General features: G+C 37.8%; 1 protein-coding gene across 6 annotated transcripts in view; it reads left to right on the top strand.

The window, feature by feature from the left end:
* nr1i2 (nuclear receptor subfamily 1, group I, member 2) overlaps positions 1-17,616 on the top strand; it is a 69,669-nt gene extending 52,053 nt beyond the window's left edge. For all 6 annotated transcript variants that reach the window (XM_069178832.1, XM_069178828.1, XM_069178831.1 and 3 more), the window contains 3 exons: positions 1,741-1,857; positions 2,236-2,341; positions 10,679-17,616. In XM_069178832.1, the coding sequence (XP_069034933.1) occupies positions 1,741-1,857; positions 2,236-2,341; positions 10,679-10,823 (368 nt within the window). In that variant the 3' untranslated portion in view covers positions 10,824-17,616. The remainder of the gene's footprint in view (positions 1-1,740; positions 1,858-2,235; positions 2,342-10,678) is intronic.
* Positions 17,617-21,462: the final 3,846 nt, after the last annotated feature.

Genomic DNA, 21,462 nt, shown 5'->3' with positions numbered 1-21,462 from the left:
GGCACAGTTTTGTTGAGAAGAGTAATAATCCAGGCACAGTTGGTTAAGCAAGTGTTTATTACAATGACAAGATACAAACTACGCTACACACAACAAAACAAACAACACACAAGTTACACTATGTACAGTATTTACAAACAAGGCATTTCAGAGGCCTAACATTATGGTCACCCAGAAAACCCCAGATTGCTGCCACACTACACAACGAACGGTAACAGATGTGTGCTGCGACTCTCTAGAACTTGCTGTGCTTTTCTTATGATTATGTAAATGAAGGCTACGACTGAAAACCCTAGGAAAAGTCGTGTACTGTGACACTGGCATAATGTAAACTTTACAATTGTTTTTGCTGAAGACGTCAGCAAACATCCTCCCTGCTTTGAAGCTAAAAGTGTTTACTCTGCCAAGTGTAACAAATGGATGCTGCACATTGGTGGTGGTGGAGGTGAGTCCCCATTACCTGTAAAGCACTTTGAGTGGAGTGTCCAGAAAAGCGATATATAAGTGTAAGCAATAATAATAAAAATAATAAATGTTATATAAAATCCAAGAGACACTTCTTTGTCACCTTAGGCTGTAGCAATATTTAAGTGCTTAAGAACAGTGTGGAGCTTGATAGCCATTTCCTCAAGAGGAGTAAGGGGGAGCAGAGAGAAGTAGTACTCCTACAGGAAGTCAGTGTATCCGGCACACCAGTCAGTCCTATCTCTTCTGTGACACCACCCTTCTTTCATGTTAAGGCATGGTGCTGTCCACCTCCTGTCACGTCTTTTCTGCACTGCACAAGCTGTTTTTCCTCACTTCTGTGTGTCCGGCTCCCTGATAATACTGTAGCGTTCTGCTCCTCCCTGGGGTTATGGACTGTGCCATTGCCCCATGATCTTGAGCTGCAGCTGCCCTCTACCTCCCCAGGATCCTATTTAAGGGCGGCTCCCTTAGCTTTCTTCCTCATTGCACTGCATGGAAAGCTATGGGAAGCTGTGCTCTCCCTTTCTCTCTACCTGCAGTCTCTTTACCTTATCTAGCACCTTTCTCTGTAAGTAAAGGGGCAATAAACACTTTGTGAAGCTGAAAACCTGCCTTCTGCATATTCGCTTTTGCTGCCCTCTCAGACAACTTGGTTTCGGGCCAATTTGCTACAATATGTTGACCATAACGGTCATTACTTATTGCTGCTGGTTTGCCTTCTTCCTTTTGAGTCATCAGCTCGCTTCTCAACAAAACAAATACAATGTTTCTTTAACTTATTTTTCAGATTCGATCACCTTTGTTTTGGCAGCTGCACTTTGTGCAGTGTCTGTCTTCTGAGGCCACTCTGCCATCAGATTGATAGCATGTCTTTTGTGTACTCCCCATGTACTGTATGTGTAGCATACAGTCTGTTTGCAGTGCAAGGTCCTCGTGCAAACATCTTTAGCCTTATTTATTAGTAGTTATGCAAGACTGATGAATCAGAATTTCATTGTGCAAACCTTCTAAATTCCTTGCCTGGAAAGATTTTGAGGTGATTAATTATGATAATATATGCATATTTGCATATCTACATACACAATTAAATGTTCTAGATTAAATGCATGTGTTAATGTTTCCCTATTAAGCATCAAATAACATGAACATAGTTATCTCTGTTCTTTTGGTGAGGTCCATTTTCCCTCTAAGTCCTTGCCTCTCCTCCTCCTGCCTTATGGTTTTGTCTGTTTCCGGTTGGTGTTGATGTCACTCATTCTTGTCCTTCTCCAGCTGGGTTCCAGCAACACCTCTTGGACCCCCTGCAGAAGTTCCACTACACCCTGCGCAGCCTAAAGCTCCACGATGTAGAGTACGTGCTTATGCAGGCCATCTCCCTCTTCTCCCCAGGTACTGTGTGAAACACCAAGTGAACACTTTAATATTTAATATTTTAATTTTTTGAACATTTAATGTTTTAATGTTATTTTAATGTTAACGAAGATTAATAAATAAGAAAGGTTACAAAATGAAAGGATTCTAGTCACCCCATCTTCATTAGCTGGGTTCTAGCAGTCTAAAGATCCAAGAATATAAAAAAGTTGTTTCTTGAAGTGTCTGATTCAAAAATGTGGTTTTATGTTCTGAATGTTCAAAATTCTGATTTCCACCTGTGACATGGTTGCATGTGGAATTTTTACTTTAAACAGGAGATCATGTTTACTTAGCAACTTTTTTCTTTGTGATATTTGTGAGGTTCTGAATTTTTTGTTTGACTTTTACTTGTAGATCGTCCTGGTATTACACACCATGAAATCATTGACAAGTATCAGGAGATGTTCGCTATGATTTTAAAGAGTTACATTAACACTAAGAGGTCTTCTTCAGATCACAGGTGAGCACAACATACAGTACTTGTTTCAGAAAGGCTTGCTGGATATACATGAAATTAAAGTAATATTGTTATTAGTGGAACAAAGAATCATCATCGTAACATAGAAAAATTTGAATACTACCAGGGGACTTATGCACCCTTGGATTCTTGCTCAGGATGTATGCTGGTGTTCCTGAACAGCTGGACATCACCATCAGTGATGAGGTGCTAACCTAACAGCTGGATAACACTATTAGTTACAAGCTCCTAACAGTACACCTGGAAGACACCATCAGTAACAAGGTCCTAACTGAATAGTTGGTTGTTATCAGCATTGTGTTTAATTTTTGGCAGCATTTCATCATCATTTACTAAAATAAAAAACAGTTTGTTCACAAACATTTTTGTCATACATTTTGTCAATGAATTTAACACTGGCTAGACATTTAATGACATTCAGATCCTAACCAAACAGCATGATGTTAATATACTCTAGTTATATAAAATATATAAATGTTTTTAGTTTAATTCAGTTTTAGTCTGTGTAATATTAAGAATAAAATGATTTTATATTTATATCAAATATTTTTTTGAACACATAAGAACCGTGAGCCTAAAACATCATTTGAATTCAAACATGGACAAAAATCATAAATCTTAAAAAATGATTCTTCAATGGTCTGTACTAAGTTGGAAAAGTGGGCTGTTTTCTTTGGTCTTCCAAAGCTAAAAGACACAGATCTGCGGAAGACTAGCGTAATTGTGCTGCAAATCTGACAATTAGCAGAAGAAAACAAAATGTACTGTATGAGACATCTTTCTGACATCTAAAATCAGTTTCGATCAAGGTCTCTAAAACGAACAAGAAAAAGAGGATTTTCGGAGGGCAATTACGCTGTGTTTATATAGAATAAGTGATTTATGAGCAATCTAATTTCTTGTTCATTTAAAACAGTGAAATGTCAGCTGCAAAAGATCGCACCAGAAACAGCACTCTCTCTGCCTGTCATAGACGTTCAGGAAAGGCTGAATGAAGTCATGTCAAGTACAATAATTCGGTGATCAATAATAACAGTTGTAGGACAGTATATAAGAAGGATAAGGATTTTGAAGTTGACTCGAAATCTGATAGGTAACCAGTGCAAGGACTTGAAAACAGGTGTAATGCATCCCTGATAGGATTCTTGCTGTCATATTCTGAACATATTGAAGATTGCTCAGTGTGGATTTAATTTCCCCAGTGAACAGGATGTGCATTTATTAATTCTAGAAAAAAAGCCTTTCTTGATTTCTCTAGTTCTTAGTTTCTCTAGTTCCCTTTAAAATAAACTATTATTCCACAATGCAGAGTATTACATGGCCAGTATTTACACATGATATTTGTGATTTAAAGAAATTAACACAAGCAGCTTTTGGAGATTTAAGTGTTGGCTGAGTTATTGCAGGATAAAAGACTAGAGATGTTGGCAAGAAGAAGATAATTTGGGGAAAGCTGAGGAATACACTTATAACAAGAACACTTCCTAATGGGGTTAGGCATACTTTTGATGAAGATGATGAAGTTAACAGACTATATGTTTACATAGATACTGAAGTAAGGATTGTATTTTAGATTATGTGTAGTTGCTGGCATTGAACTGTGTGTTGGATGCACGTGAATTGAAGGAATGGGCAAACATAGCTGATGCGGATCCACAGAGCCAGCATATTAAAATGTTTATAATTAGAGGCAATTTGTTTAAATAACTAGGTATGGATACTGATGTGCAAGAGAGGTGGAAAGGCTGTTTCCTTAAGCCAACACTATAAAATATTTTATTCTCAGTGAGATGCTGCCATTTCATAGTGGGTTTCTAACACTGTGTATAGTTCCATCCACACAGTGCCTTTACTTCCATTTCTAATCTCTTTATCCAGTACAGAGGATTTGGAGCCTATCCCAGTAAGCAACGGACACAAGGCAGAATACACCCTGGACATAGCACCAGTCCATCACAGGACAGACAGACACAAACACACACACACCAGGGCCAGTTTTCCCATAAACCAATTAACTTACCAGTATGTTTTGGAGTGCGAGAGGGAGTCATATCACACATATGGAGAAAAACCATGTAACCCAGAGAGAACATGTAAACCCCACACACACAGGATGGCAGGAATTGAACCTAGGACCCCAGTGCTGCAAGATAGCAATGCTAACCACTTCACCACCATTATAAATGGATGGATATCTTAGTTATCTTTCTAGTTCACAGGTTTGCATGCATAATTTAATTTTGAAAGCCACTGAGACATCAGGTACTACTGTTGTATTTATGAAAAAGAAACAAAACAAAAAACATACTAACAACTATGCCATCCTACTCCTTAGTTAATACATTTTATTATTCATAAACAGTTAACATTGTTAGCAAAATATTTTGAATTATATTTAACCCAATTTTTTCTTTAGTTTTGTATTTAACTTATTATATGATGTCAGACTTAATGTATATTTGAACAATGAAAATATATTTTTACAAGATTTTACATTAAGCACTTAAAATTAATATGGTTAATAATAGTAAACTGTAACATGCTGTAACAAGATCGGTTAAACTGCGAAGAAAATGCTTTCAGAGAAAATGTTTCAGGTGTGAAGAACATAGATCTCCAATGCAATTTCAACCAAACCTGTTACCACACACCCTGCCCCCACTACCATTAGAATATACACAAAGCACTGAAATCTTTCGAGCTAATGATCAGGTGACCCAAGAGAGAGCAAGAGAAACACCAAGGGGTGCGGAACCAGGGAACTATTTACATGGAAAATGGGCGATCTCCCCAGACTGTCCGCCCGTTTCACTGTTACCTGGATACCTCTTTATTTAGAACTCACTAACACTGATTTTTAGTTTAGAAGGATTCAAGTAGGGTTTTAGATGAAAGGCAGCGACCTTAATCAAGCCCAAATCATAATTGAACCCATTCAGAGCCTACATTACATTTTAGCGTTTCATTCTGAGCAGAAGACCCTCACACCTGAAGAAGGGGGAGGTGACTTTCGCTGAAAATCTCGCCTGCTTCTACTTTACAACCGGAGTGCTGGCTGTGACGAATTAAACCGGTTTCACAGGTTTCAATCACAGACCATGTGACATGGGAGTCAGGAAACTAACACACAGCGCCACCGGATTTGATAACGCTATAAAAACACTATAAAATAATGTGACTAGGCACAGAACAAGTTTACAGCACAGTACAATAATAAATGCTGACCATGACTTTAGAAGCATAAATTGCCTTACACTCAATTTAAACACAAGCTGTCTTTAGCCCTCTAAGCTGGTTCATACAGAAATGTAGAGATCCAGGCTCAGAACACACAGCTTCATTAGCGAATACATATGCAGGACAACTAGAGAAGACGTTTTACAGAGGATGGATTTTTAGAAACATCCCATCAGTGACATCACTGAAGTCAACTCCTAGGTACTGTAACTGTCGTGTGGATAGTTTCACAAGAATCAGACAAAGGTTTAAGCATTGCTTGTTCTAGATAAAACTGCAAAAAAAAACCAACAGCCCATAATGTACTTCTTTGCGGCTCTGTTTGCCCAAATCATATATTCACAACGTGAAATCTAGAAAATAATATTACGTAACCAAAATCCGCAATATGGAAACAGAACCTGTGTAATTGTTGATAGATGATGTACTCGTAACATTTTTTCAAGACGAACTACAACATTTAAAAAATGACTTGTATGTACTTGATATCTCTAATCAATCCACGGGTCCCAGCACAAAACGAAACTAAAACGCATACGGTTTCGCGCTTCTTATTAGTTGCTCAAAAGTAATTTGACCGTATGAAATGCATAATATAAACCTAGAAACATATACGTGAGCAGTACTTAAGCACTGTAGTATCGGTGTTAAGACATACCTCTCAAATACTGTAAATCAAGTTAAAAATATCTCAAGACCGATTCTGGTCATAATGAAACCATGTTTCGTGTATGTTTTCTTTAAAGTACCGAGACCAGCCATATACTGTATGTTTATGCTCCAAAATTAATATTGTTTATGGCCTTCACACGCGTTGCAGTATGCTCCTATTCTTTTTATGCTCAGCTACTAAGATTTCCCTTCAGTGGTAAAATTAGATATGAATATTCAATACTTAAACGGGCACAGTTAAGACATTAAATATACATATACATACTGTATACAGTACAGTTTTCATACGGTAATATGTTTATGTTCCTAAATCAATCTCTTTTATGAGCATGTGAAAGGCATGGTGAATCGATTCTAAAAAATTACTGTACTTTGCATGATTGGAAACAAATGCGTGATTGCGAAATGCTGTGGTGTTACTTTTACAAAGACGGTCAATGAAAAAAAGAATGTTGAACAGGGCAATACTTTGAGTTTACACTTACAGCTTGTTCAAGGTCATTCATTATTAATACTATTAGTAATATCTTCGTTAAAGACTTTGATGGCCACAGCTCAAACATGAGAGGTTGAGCTTTATTAGCTCCACCTTGCGGAAATTCTGGAAACTATTATTTTGCTTGTCGTATTATAGGAGAATTTACGTTAACTCGCGGTATTTACCAGTAGCTTGCGGCATCGCCCGCGCATTTTGAATGGCTGCATCTGTACATGTGATAACATTCTATCAAAAACACAAGTCTTTGTTGCACAATGTAAAGTATATTAATCTCCAGATTATCACACAGTAGTAGCTTTGTGTCACTGCGCAATCCATATACATTCACAGTCTTGCTCTTATACCTCTTGAGAGTAAGCATTTGACAGACAGAAGGTTGTCAGTTGTTAGTTCATTGTCCTAACCAAACAGCGTGATATTATCATCAGCAATGAAGTCCCTTACAGAACAGCTGGACATTATCAGCAACAAGGTCTTAACCTAATAGGTGGATATCACCATTCTCAAGTAAAGACTGTAACTTAGTTAGGTAGTTAATTTGTGAGTTTTTAAAATATGTCCTTGGGCATAAAAGGTGGTGCTGTACTAATTGGTGAGCTACCCAATGATACTGCACATGTTCCCTCATGTCAGTTAATTGTTCATTACTGTTAAATAAGTGAAAATGTACACATTGAATCTTTGTAGGAGGGACTGGATCTCACGGAATATTTATAGGGTTCAGTGCAACCAGAAACTAACCAACTTCCAGTCTTGTGTGGTTTTAACTTTGTGTTACCAGTGTAATTATCATTGTTAACGATATACAGTATCATGCAAAGTTTAGCCTTTTCAAGTTGGGTTTCTTAGATACGCCATCTCACCTTGTAAGTTAAGGCAAACGGAACAGCTGCAAACATAATGATTTCACTTTCAGTAACCATGAAGAAGGGAAACACTGGTTTTGAATTGGGAGGATTTTTTAAACTACATTATTTACCTGGAACAGGATCCCTCTTAGATGGTAGCATAGCACAGAATCTGCAGGGAATAGCTATGTTGTTAACAAACCTACCAACCGTGTTTCTATTCCACCAACCTTGTTTTCAGGTTACTCTGCTCAATAAACTCAGTGTGTCCTACCAGGGCCTTTAGTATAAGTGCCACTGCAGTCCATTGGTTTGAGGGTGGCCCCACTCTCCTACTGGGAGACAGATACATTTTCATCGTATTTTTCTTTTTATTCCCTGACGTTAATTGCATACTTGTCCTAGATTTGTTTGTCACCTGATTTTAAAGTTGATATATTGTTTCCTGAGGGAGAACGTGGGCACGTGGGCACTGGCGTCCTTTGTGTCTCAACCCAGCATTGCTTGTACTGGTGCCATAGCTTATCATCCTCCCTTGTGAGCTCCGGTGCTGCAATGTGTCTCCACTAATGAATTAAATAATGTTTTGGGAGGATCCTTGTCCTACATTGTAATTTAAATTACACAAACGCTACAAGATAGGTTTCAACACCATCCTTTGTTGTCATTTTCTGTAGTATGCGCACAGGATAGGGAGTATGGTGTTCTTTTCCGTCGTCTCCTACCCCCGAACACTGAATTAATTAAACTGCTAATCTGTCTGGTTGGACCTGAGTGACCTCCTGCTGGACTGCTATCGCCTCCTGTTGTATTCTGTTTGTTTCCTGTTGTACAGCAACAAACTGAATCAATGCTCTTATGGCTTCATAACATAATGGTTTTAAGCAGAAAAGAAAATTTGGGGTTTCACTTTGCTCTATCTGACACTTTTTGTTTTGTTTGAAAGCAAACACTATAATCCTGAACGTTAAAATTACCATGAGTAATCTTACTCTGAGATCAGATACAGTATCTCACCATCAGGAGACTGTGAGAATCTGTGTAGACAATTTCTGTCCATTCTCTCAATTCCTTTATAGCAGTGGTTCTCAAACTATGGTACGCAGAACACCGCTAGATGTTACTGAAAAATTGGGACGGGTTTTCCTATTTTCAGAGTTTGTGTCGAATCCACAGTCTACGTACTTCGATACAGCGTGCACTAATACTTGAGTGGACAAAAGAGCTACAATGTAATTCTATACCACTGTATAGGAATGTTTATTACGAACGTAGCATGACTTGCAGGTGGTACTTTGTCCAAAAAGTTTGAGAACCACTGCTTTAGAGGGAATCGAATTCTCACAGATGCAGCCAATTCCTTATTATTCTTGTGACAATGTAGAGGTTTGCCATCTTGGAGTGTATCAATGTCGCCTTCTTAAGGTTCATTCCCATTTGTTACACTTCAGTACTATCTACCTTGTTGCAGTACTCTAGCATGATATGAGTGTGGACTCTATGGGGATGACACTTGAAAATAAGTGCTGATTAGATTGAGATGAGCAATATTTATTAAAAAAACACTTACTGAGGTGTGTAATCATTGAAAAAACAAGCACTGTAGAGAAACATTTAGGAGAATTGAAGTTTGTAAGGTGTAACCCCTTAAATATACCTTTTCATTTACTGTAAATAAGCAAACATTTCCAGCTGGTTTGTGCAAGTTTTATATCCGGCCAAGGGAGTCTTTCAGTAGAAATTAAAGAAAAAATGTAACTTTGTGTATTTTATGCAGATGGCCACTTTTATTTAAGAATCTTCCTCATGGGTTTGGGTTTCAAGGGCAGAGCTGAAGGCTCACAGCTATGTTAGAAATGTCCCTATACTGTAGATGCAACTCTATAGATTAGCTTTGCACTCTGACTCCACTTGGTTTAGCAGGAACAGTTACAGGGTTTTCGGGAGTTCTGGGAAGTATTATTTTTAGAATAAAGACTTAAGCCCTGCAGAAAATATAGATTAACTTAAAATGACCCTTACTCATACCCAGATCTTGAACAGATGTCCAGATGTGGCTGTTTTGTCAGATTCTCCTGTTCTATTTCTCACTGTGGCTTTTACTGAAATTGACAATGCAGTAGTTTCTCCTTGGGAAAACATACAGTATGAAAGCAATAATTAATAAGATTGATTAATTTAACAAAAATGCAAACATAAAAATCAGGTTTATGGACCTCTTGTGGAACATATTGAGTCACCCAATATATAAATTAGAAAAGAGGATGCAAAAAGTGTTATAAGAAATAAAGAAAAAAAGAGGACTGTTTTTTATCTGTTATCCAACTGAAACAATTAACAGTTTTGCAACAGTTTATGTAATGATTAGTTTCCAGTTTGTTTTCTGAATGTTTATCTTGTAAAAATGATCAGAGCAATGGCAACATTCTAAACAGCATTTGATTGAAGCCATTGCAGTTAACTATTGATAGTTCGTCTATCTACATTTTTCCAATCTAACACGATTAAAAATGTATTTTTCAATTTTTGATAATTTCATTTCACAAAATATTCTTCTTTCCTGAGTTCTCATTGGTCTTGTAGACATAATCTTGAAGACAGGACAAAACGCTCATGATTTTGTCATTACCATAATGTACCCTCATCCACCCTTCCATTTTCTAAATAGCTTTATCCAGTACACGTTCACAAGGAATACCAGAATCTATCCTTGAAATTTACTGGCACAAGGCACGATACACCTTGGATGGGACACCAGTCCATTGCATGACACACAGACGCAAACACACACTCACAACAGGGCTGATTTACAGAAGCCATTGAACCTATTAGTTTGTCTTTGGATTAGAAATTGGATTTGTGGATGGAAACTGGAACACTCAGAGGGAACCCACATGAACAAGGGAAGAACATACAGTACAAACTCCACACAGACTGCTCCCCATATCCAGATTTGAGCCCTGGGCTGCAGCACTGCAAGGCAGCAAAGCTGACAATGCGCCACTGTCCCACCTGTTTTCTATACATAACTGTGAAGACCATCTTTTTCTTTTCCTGTTCCAGCCTGTTGTTCCCAAAGATAATTGCCTGTCTGACGGAGCTGCGTACAATGAATGAAGAGTACACCAGGCAGGTGCTGCAGATCCAGGACATCCAGCCAGACGTCACACCTCTCATGATGGAGGTGTTTAGCAACAATCCTGAGTGAAGCTACTGTATGTAGCACTTCACAGGAGACCCTCAAGATGAGAAGATGTTAAAGCTCAACACTGATGAAAAGAGTGGGCATACTTAGGGGCTCCTTCTGGAGCATCTCTAAATCACTGCTCATGTCCTATCCTTATGCCACAAAGTTTACAACTCCCCTAAATCACCACTCCACATGCGATCTGCCTTTTTCCTTTGAAAGCACAAAGGGTCCAAGCAAGAAAAAGAAAAGAAGAGTGGGTTTGTCCCAGAGCTCTGCTGCTTTGTGCACAATATAAAGAAATATGTTTTTTGCCATGTACTACTATTTATTTTCTTGAACAGTTCTTCCTGAAGAGGTTGAAATCTCCTTAAAATTAATTTCCCTGCCAGTTCAACAAACATTATGTGTGAATTATGATGAATGTCCATTTTTAAGACACCAGAGGACTGGGGCTTATCTTTCTTTTCACAGTGAGGAATTAATAAAGCTCCTTAGTCTTCTCTCAAGGTGGCAGGGGCCCAGACAATTGGCATGAGTCACAGAAGCGAGCCTCCTGAAGCTGAGAGAGTGTTGAGGTGTTTCCACACCTCAAAGGCCTCTTCACAGAACAAAGCAGGCAACTTGTGTGGCAGTCTTGCTCTACTACAGTATGTGTTTTTTTGTTGTTTTTGTAAATTGGCCCAGTTTAGTCATGGGCTGGCATAAGACTGACATTTTATGTTCCCTTATATTTAACAGACCTTTTTAAAAATGAATATATTTTAGTTAAGGTTGATTCTACACTGAAGAGTAAAAGCAGAAAAACACACATTGTGACACCTGAGTAGGTGCTGAAAAGTTTTCTTTCTACTTTTATTGTTTTAGTGTCCACATATGCACAAGGAAAATATATACACATACTATAAGAAAATTCAGATTCTTTTGAAGAGTCATTTTTACAAATATATTCTACAAATTATTGATATGGACATGTGGTATTCCACCACAGGCTTGGAAATGGTGAGCCTCGCCTTGGAGTTCATGGCCTCCTCACTGAAGTGTTCCTTGCATTATTGATGTGTAGGCAGATTTCAGGTTTTGTGTTTATCTGTCAAAAAGTGAATCAGGGCTCCTGTGTAATTAATAAATTAATAGATAGAATGCGGTGACTCCCCCCCTGACATTCAGCTTACGGACTGATTGGCCATAAAATTGTGGTGTTTCTCTTTCCTCTTGTTCTTCTGCACAGACAAGAATCAGTCCAACTCAGGCAGTCATCACAAACAGGGTAGATGCTGGCAGTAACATTGGGCCATTGCACTATTACATTTTTTTCTTTTTTATATTATATGTTAATAAATATATGTATTTTAAAAGTACATGAGCAGGTGGTGATGGTTTCCATATGTTCTATGGACCATGTCAAAAAGCAGTGCACGCATAATACCATATAAAGTACTATAAAAATGCAAATGGAAGCGATATTAGGAAGTTCCTAAGTAATTGAATATGCATTAACCTGCAGTATGTTCAAAAGTTCCCTCCCCAAAAAAGAACACAATCTGATGGTGTATAGCATGGTGATGTCCTTCTAAAATGTGTGCCTGTAAAGGCCACTGGCTGTTTTACACACTGTGAGCTCCGCAGTGCCTTATAGGAGAAACAGCCTCAAGAGGAGGCCACCTCTGACTCAATGAAAGCACTGCCAGCTCACCATGGTGTGACCTCTCTGGCTTACGTCCACCACACCCTGCTCATACTTTGCCAGCTGTGCCAGCTGATGACACAGCCCAACCTCACACTGGGAGGGTCTGGACCACAGGACTCAACTCCAGATGACTGTACACCTACAGTATACTAGCTGAGTCACTGCAGAACCTTCATTACATGTACAGTCATGCTTGAAAGTCTGTGAACCCTTCAAGGTGGTCATTATTTTAGATATTATAGAGATATTATATGAACCTGAACTTTTAATGAATATATAGAATTAATATCCTAAATAAAGACTTCCCACACAGAAAAAGGGATTTGAACACAGATTATTAGACTGTAATATTTAAGAAATCACCAGATATTCTTGTGTGCAAAAGTAAATGAAGTTGTGGTACCTCCTTTAGCAGCAATAACTTCACACAGTTGCCTCCTATAGCCAATTATCAGTCCCTTGCTGGAGGGATTTTTTCCCACTCCTCTTTACAAAACTCCACCAGCACCAGCTTTACAAAACACCACCAGAGGTTTGAACAGCCCTCTTCAGGTCCTGCCACAGCATTTCAATAAGATTCAGGGCTTTGGCTTGGCCATTCCAGGAAAACAGAACCTCTTCTTCCTAAGCCATTCTTTAGTGGACTTGAATGTGTCACGAACAGTTCTTTCCGGGCCCTATGTGGACGACGCAATCCAGAATAGTGAAGACACAAGGGGAAAAATATCATGCAGGAGTCGGTCAGGAGACAGGGGGGCGTGTCCATGCAGTGCTAGTGTCCGGGGGGAGTGAATCCAGAGCGAACAATCCAAGGGTAAATCCAGAGGAGGAATCCAAGACGAGAGGTTAAGTCCAAGACCAGGGGATCCATCCGTAGTTAAAAACCAGAACCGGGTCGGGACCGGCGGGACAAGGAATCAGGACCTGGAAACTAAAACCATAACGGAGCCAGACGCAGCAGGACCCCGGGCTCTCGCGAAACGGGATTCAATGAGAAGCCAGGAGTGAGGTCAGCGTCTGGCTTTTAAAGGGGAACGGGAATAGGGAACAGGTGCAGAGAATGGGAAGGAACGAGGAAGGGCTGGAGCTCCCTTAAGAGGAGGGGTTAGCGATCGTGACAGAATGTTTAGGATCGTTGTTTTGTTGAAACATCAACTTTGTGCCCTGCTTGAGTTTTTGAACTGATGGCCTGACATTCTTCTCAAGGATTCATTGATATTTTTCAATGATATCAAGTTGCCCAGGGCCAGAGCCCCATACAAGGACACTCCCACCACCATGCTTGACAGGATCAATTTTGGACTCATCTGTCCAGAGAACAGACTTCCAGAACTCTTCACGCTTGTTCAGGTGGTCTCTGGCAAACTTCAGACAAGCAGTTTTGTTCTTTTTTGACAGAAGAAGCTTCATCCTGGCGACCCTTCCATAGATGGCATTTCTGTTTAGGGTTCTTCTTATTGTTGATCTATGCACCACTACTCCAGAAGCAGCTAGGGAGGCTTGTAGCTCTCTGGATGTTATTATAGGATTACCTTTTACCTCTTTTATTATTCTCCTTGTTGTCCTGGGTGAAAATTTAGGTAGACGTCCACTTCTTGGCAGGGTTGCCATTGTTTTAAATGCCCTCCACTTGTATACTCTTTGCCCAACAGTGGATTTGTGGAGTCCAAATCTGAGGAAATCTTTCTGCTGATGTTTCCTTAGTTCGAGGCATGATGCTAGACTCATAGAAAGAGTAACTGACCTGCTTTCTCGCAATTATTTATGTTAGCTCCTCCCTAACATAATTTCAGATCTTCAATTTCATTGGTTATCCTTGTTAATTGGTTAGGACTCTGTCATTGACCCACCTGATCCTGCTTTACCTTTACAATTATATTTTATTCCAATTAGGAAGTGACAAATTCTGATTAAATATGCATTTTGTGTTTAAAAAAACAATAAATCTCAAATTATGCAATGGGTTCACAAACTTTCAAACATGACTGTAATTACACGTAATTTCATCTCTTCAGTGCAATTTCAGTGCAATGCCATGCAACCCTTGTCATATGCAAGCTTTGCTTCCAAATTAGAGAAGGAATAATGAATGGATATATTTGCAGAGATGAAATTGCTCAGTCAAGTAGGTAATGTTTGGAGTGACCCTACTGTGGGGTGCTCATTACAGTCTGGTTTTCAGAATATCAGGGACATGCCTTAAACTTATGAACATTGTGTGTTTTAAATGTGTTTAGAAATAAAGAGTTTTAAATTTTTATATGGAAAAATCCAGGCATAATATTGAAGTTATGCAAAAGGTTGTTTTGATATGTGTAACTTACTGTAAGGATAAGGTAAATATCTCTAAGGTTTAGAGTGTTGTCTTTCTACAATGTTGCTGATGTAAACACATCACAGGGCCTTCACGTCTTTTCTAAACAATACCAGCACCGAATGAGGTGAAGATTTCCAGAGAGCTATTCTGGCTGCCTTACCCTCAGGATACATGGCTGGAGATTCCTGCTGCAAACAATTGCTGTCTGAGAGCGTCCTGAATAGTAAGTGGGGCCGAGTTCTCTGTTGTTTGGGTGTGAAGCCACAGAAAAAAACAGGTTGAGTTTCAGTATTGGCCCATTTAATATGAGCAGGATCAATACACCTGTTCAGACACCTGTCTGAGAGGTAAAACTGTGGATATTTCTGTAGATATTAAATTCAATAAAGAGAATATTGTACATATTGTATTGTAAGTGAATTTAATGCAAGTCATTTTATTGTTACTTTGCTTTAATCTTTGTTGATTACTTTTGATTAAGCATTCTTTCATGTACCGTTATTGTCTAAATGTTAAACTGGTTAAACATTTTTGTATTTATTTGAACTTCTGTATGTATTTAAAAGGTTTTCAAGACGTCCCTGCTGTCTGTATGATGTAAATGATGTAATGCCCATTTCTGTCTGTGTTTTGATTTTATACTTACTGTGATTATAATAACCAGACATCAGACAACTCATCAACTGGGTATAGGCAACCAATGGCTTTATCAGGGAGATTAACATTTACTTTGAAACTTCATTAAGCTTGGCAAAAAGAGTACAGTGGGCTAAAAGCTAAACACCTAAGAAAATTGGGGCATTGAAATGTACAGTTGCATCTAGTTGCATCTAATCACCTAATCTAGGCATTCAAATTCATTTAATTACTTTGCTAGGTCAATGTTTAAATATTTTATTTTTATAGTTTATAGTTCAGGATTAAGCGGTGACAATCCATTACAGAGTTAAAAAAGATATGTGCATAGATACATGGTTAATTTTATTTATTTTTGTAAATGTAAGTAACTCAGGTCAACACATCCTTCAGTTTTATGCTTTTGGATCTGTATTTAATATAAAAAGAAAATGGGCTACATGCACTGTTACATCTTTAACATGTTGCTATGATACAGTAATTCCAAGGTTGAATGTTATGTTGAAATAAAAAGGAAACAGAGGTTTTTTTTGTGTTATGAAGCTTTATCTTTAAGAATAGACAGTGATGAAATTGCAGTTGAGAACAAATTGGTCTTGAAATATCCCTTTGACACAGGTAAACGCCTTTAAAACTTTCTTGTTAATAAGCATTCTCTGTCATCAGCAGAAATGATACCCAACAATGTTTAATACTTTAATGCACGAAGGGTTTTAAAACCACAAGATGGTTTTACATCTTAATCTCAAACTTTTTACATTAAGCAAAACTGGCAAGACTGAACTCAGGAACAGTGGAGGGGCAACATTGTGTAGTGCAATTTCACAATATTGTTTAGACAATTTAAGTTTAAATATATTTTACCATGTCTGTGACCAAGTACAGTTAGGTGTTTTTATGTGTTAATGTTGACTATGCTATTTGTGAATTTCTGAGTAAATTTGTGATTGTGGTAGGGGCAGGGTTTTAACTGATGAAAACAGAAAGGAGAAATAGTTATGTGCAACCCACATACAGCATTACACAGGGCATTTTAGAGATCTCTCCCATATTATCAACAGTCTGTTTTTAATTGGCCCTTTCTTCCAAAATAATATATGAATTGTATCTGTCATTATTCCTCTGACCTCCCAGTTAGACTGCCATAGACCTGTTCTGCTGTGTGCGTGTATTGTTCTAATTGAACTTGAATGGGGTGTTGCCAGCTGTAACATCTTATTTTATCATCTTAGAAATGGGATTGACTTCATAAGAGGAATTAAAAACAAATGTTACCACCTGTTTATTCTTTTTGATGTTTCAGGTAGTATTGCAGATGGAAATTTGACAGACATTTCTAAACAAAACTTGCTGGGGTATTAAGAGTCAAATTAAAAAAATGGTTTGGTCTCTTAGTCCCTTCTTTTGTGATGCTGCACTATGTAACAATACAATGGTAAAATATGGCCTTCAATGTATCATTTTCCATTTCTTTGAAAGAGGATTGAAATTACTCTGTAATGTTTACTATACTGAGAAAGGGATAAACTAAGATCTATTTTTCAGATATATACTGTATGTGTGAATTCTACATCTGAGAAGAGTGCATTGAAGGCGCTCCTTCATTTTCAACAAAGTGATTAAACAAATTCTTTTAATTAAAATGGTTGGTTACAAATTAAGATTTTTCTACGTCCGACCCAATTTTACACAGTTCCAAGAAACATCTAGTGAAAGATGCATTACCTACTGTATGTAGAAATGGGAAAGAGCACAAAATAATTCTAATTCTAAGGCAACTCTGGGATATCTCAATAGCTCATGTACAGTGTAAGACAGTGTGTTTAGCGATATAAAGCACAACATTGAATTGTGGACTAATAAAATCTTTGACTGATCTTAACTGTTCTGTTGTTGAATAATTTTATAACAAAGACTGCCCTTCAATCAAATCAAGTTGATGATACGGGTGACTTCAAGAACATTGCTATTTATCAATTCATTTTAGATTAGTAATTATTTTAACAAACCGTGTATGCGTGTTAATCTTTTGAAATCTTTTGAAAGCTCATCTTTTGAAAGCTCAAGTAGAGATTCCAGATAAGTTTGAGCTGGGTTGGTCAATATTTCCTGTGAAAAACCTGTGAAATATGAATTAGTGAGAAACCGGATTTCAAATAAATGGCTCCAAGTATTCTAATTGTTTGTTTTATAAATTTGGGGCTTATGAAAATGGTGAATAATAAGCATTGACTGACTGGAATAGCCAATAACTTAAATAATTTATCATAACCCCCAACTTGTTAGGATTTTAGGTATAGTTAGAGGAATGTATTGTAAATCTTTGGTGAAAAAAAATCTCTGTCTTGATCTGATCCTGTATGGTGTCTTCTTCACTGTTGATTGACAATTCCTTTACCCAGAATGTAAGGCAAACCAAGGTAAACACATCTCAGCAAAAAAAACCTTTGCTTTGAAGCTGGGAGTGATTACACTGCCAGGTGTTACACACTTTTATCTAAACTTTTTGAGACACTTCCTAGTCACTTATTGCAAAAACTCAACTGTTTTAAGTATAAAAATGGTAGTTAGGCTCTGTTGCCTTGAAGCTATTCTTGTGCAGCAGAATTGTTGAAGTTGAGGTTTGAATCAAACACAATAAAAAAAGAAACAGTTTGGGAAGTCTGGAAATGTCATAAATCCATTAACTCTAATTATCAATGAGTTTTCATATCGCTTGCATAATAGCCTACAGTAGAGCCTATGTCAAATGTAAGTCATTATAATAGGTCATAAAAACCCAGCAGGAAACTTTTAACCATTGTAGTTATGGCAAGTAACATACAGTATGTATGTAATTTGATGTTACTATTTTTTAAATTAAAAAAAATGCTATTATAATTGTGCTAAATGATTTGTTCCTTCTTTTCTATACACCAGAAATCTCAGAAATATCTGTTTGCTCAGTATTAGCAATCATACTTACAGAATGTGCTCTATGCAGCACATTGCAGAAGTAAATACTGTATGCCCAATGATGAAGTAAATGTAGCACAATAAAATTCCAGTTTAGGTAGCAAATCAGACTATAAAATAACCAATTCAGCAAAATTCTAAATACAAAAGATGTAGACACGTTAAAATGTAACGTTCTGTAGCATCAAATATAATCAGACTTTCATCAATGTGCTCACCCTAACTTTTTAAAAGTCTGCTGTAACTCATTGTCATTGTACACAAGATACTGCTGTGGGCCTCTGGTGTCATTATGCATACAGATCTCAGCTTTCTAATTTCTGGCAGCTTATTGTCTTTTAAATATGTAATACCCATATGATCATATAAGGAACCATATAACATCAAATCCATAATGTCTGAAAGGTTTTTCCTGCAAAATAAATTTAAATGTTTCAAAGGTTCATTTAATGTTCTCATACTGACCAGTATTCCATGAATTGTAGTCAAAGTGTTAAAACACTTTGTTTAAAGTTTAAACTAAGTTTAAAACACAGCCACTTCCATGTGAGGTACACTACATAACACAAAATCATTTTATCAGAGATAAAAAGTCCTAATTAAGTGTTTATAAACTCCTATGTAGGAGATAAATTACATAAAAAGTCCTACATATGAGTTTTTGATATATTTTTTATATTTTCATCATGGCACCAGGACCAACGCATTCAGTGCATGGGTCAGAGAGAGAAATTGGAAAATAACTCTTTCTGTGGCATACAACAAACACTGCACACTCAGTGCAGCCTATTCAAATCCAAATCCATCAAATCCAAATCCAAACATTTCTAACAACAATTTAGTCTTCAATGGTCAAACTCTCCTGAACTTATTCAGATGCTTTGAATGTCTTTGTATCCGAGCATACATGCACATAACCATTTCATTGCACTTGTGGATATGACAAATAAGCTGAACTGAATCCAAGCAAAGAAATCTGGGCTGTTTTCTGGTTCAATGAGAATCTGAACACAGTAAACAGCACAGAAAGACACAGACATCATCCTTTTTGAATGTTAAGATCCGGTTAGCTACCAAATATAGCTTTTCACCAGACATTTTCTGCTGATGTGCTTCCTGAAAAGCAGCTACAAACTCAACTGACAGGTAAACAAACGTCCTGGAATGCAGCTGAGAGGAATTGATCTCCACCGTCTAAAACATCAGAAAAGGTCACTCATATGCATCACAGCTCTGATATACACTGTGGGCAGTTGTTCATGAAATATAGCACATACAATATTGGGTATGTAGGAGAATTAAACTGGAGTGTCATCCTTACAAGGTGGTGCTGCATTATGGGCAGTCCTGTAGAAGTGCAATTGCACTTCATACATGATCTCCAAGATCTGCTCCATATTTATTAAAGGAAAAAGATTCCCATTAATCACTGAGTCCCAAACCATGACCCATCTCATCCCACATTTTGGCATATTAACTTAAACCAAGATGACAATAAGTGGACTACTGGGCTTGTGCTAACCTTTTCTGCATCCGTAGAATTCCAGCTATCTAGACAACTGTACGGAGCCAATAGTTGTGGCATGATGATTGTTGAAGCTCTGGCAGAGATGGAAGCCACTATTTGCCAAGTCTTGGTCTGAAGACTCAAGCTTATTTCTTGTTAAACTTTCCCAAGCTATCTGTTCTGCTAAAAGCAACTTTGGGCATTCATCATACTGTAAGTGTTTAGGAATGCTACTGTCATTTAATGCTAATCCTTCTTTTGGTCTAAGATTGCTGCTGAAAAGAGTGTGACTAACTGTCATTACTGTTGCCACAATTATAGAACTCTGCTGCTAATACATCCTTAACACTCTTGATGTTGTTCTCATGAAAGTATCTAATGCTGAGATGCATGACGTTCTGTACAATCTCTGGAGGCAGTGGCTGATGACATGAAGACACCACTAAACTCATTGTCATCCTTTACTTATAACCTTATTCTTTCAAGGTTCCCTAGTAGTGGAATGGGTTTTGGGAAGGATCTCTTTCTAAGGGTGGAGAAGGCTTCTGATAGTGGAATAAAGGACAATTTTTCTATACTAGAAACTTAAATTTTTAGACTACCATTCAGCTCCATAATTCACACAAGACAGAGAAATGTCTTTGACTTTAACCCACTTTATTCCCTCCCTCTTCCAAGCCAGTAAGTATTTAAATTCCTGAGATACAAAATGTGGCCTTTCACTCAGCAGTTGTTCTGGCAAAATGACTGACCATTCCTCTCAGTTTCTGAATTGTGCAACCTGTCATGGTAGATGTCATTACAACAAGCTCTGACCATTAGGTATGGGCATCAACAGCTCCCAAGAACACATTACCTTCAACATGTCCCGCAAAGTCAATGTGAGTGCTCTGCCAAGGATTCTCAAGCTAGTCCCATGGATGCAAGGGTACCAACTTAAGACTATTTCTCATATTTTGGCATAATTGGCACTATCCAGACCAGACAACCAGAAAGAACTTCATGCAATCTCCTTCAGGCAAACAATTACTGAATGCCCTAAGTGCAACTGCTCTAAAAGTGGTAATTTCAGAAGTGAAGGAAGTCCAAAATCTGAGGCACTACAGGATCCACACGGGTGGCTTTGTTCACCTGGCTATCAGTAACAAGTGTGTGTTCTAGATGTGCAAAGTGGAAGATGTCCTGGGTTACAGTATCAAGTTGTCTGACTGCATTTCTGTGCGGTGCTGATCTTTGATACCTTACATTTTCTGTGTGTGCAAAAAAGCTGCAGCCATAGAAGGAATACCTGTGTATGGTCCTAAAATAGAAGTGAAAAGGCTATGGTCAGTGAGAAGTGTAAACTTCAATCTAAATAAGAACTAATTTATAATTCAATCTAAATAAGAACTAAAAGTCCTTTATGTGTAACAATGGACTGCGGCTCCTGTGACATTTTGTTAACATGCATCTGTAGGAAGGCCTGACAGATTAATTTAGCAAAAATGTCTTCAATACAGGGCAGAGGGTATTTTTCAGTTTGTAATACAGGTTTATTTGTGACCTTAAAGTCCCC

The sequence above is a fragment of the Lepisosteus oculatus genome, chromosome 15 (genome assembly GCF_040954835.1).
Source record: "Lepisosteus oculatus isolate fLepOcu1 chromosome 15, fLepOcu1.hap2, whole genome shotgun sequence".
In the NCBI taxonomy this organism is placed as follows: Eukaryota; Metazoa; Chordata; class Actinopteri; order Semionotiformes; family Lepisosteidae; genus Lepisosteus; species Lepisosteus oculatus.
The sequence above is the reverse complement of the archived record's forward strand: the minus strand, read 5'-3'. Positions and strand labels throughout refer to the sequence as shown.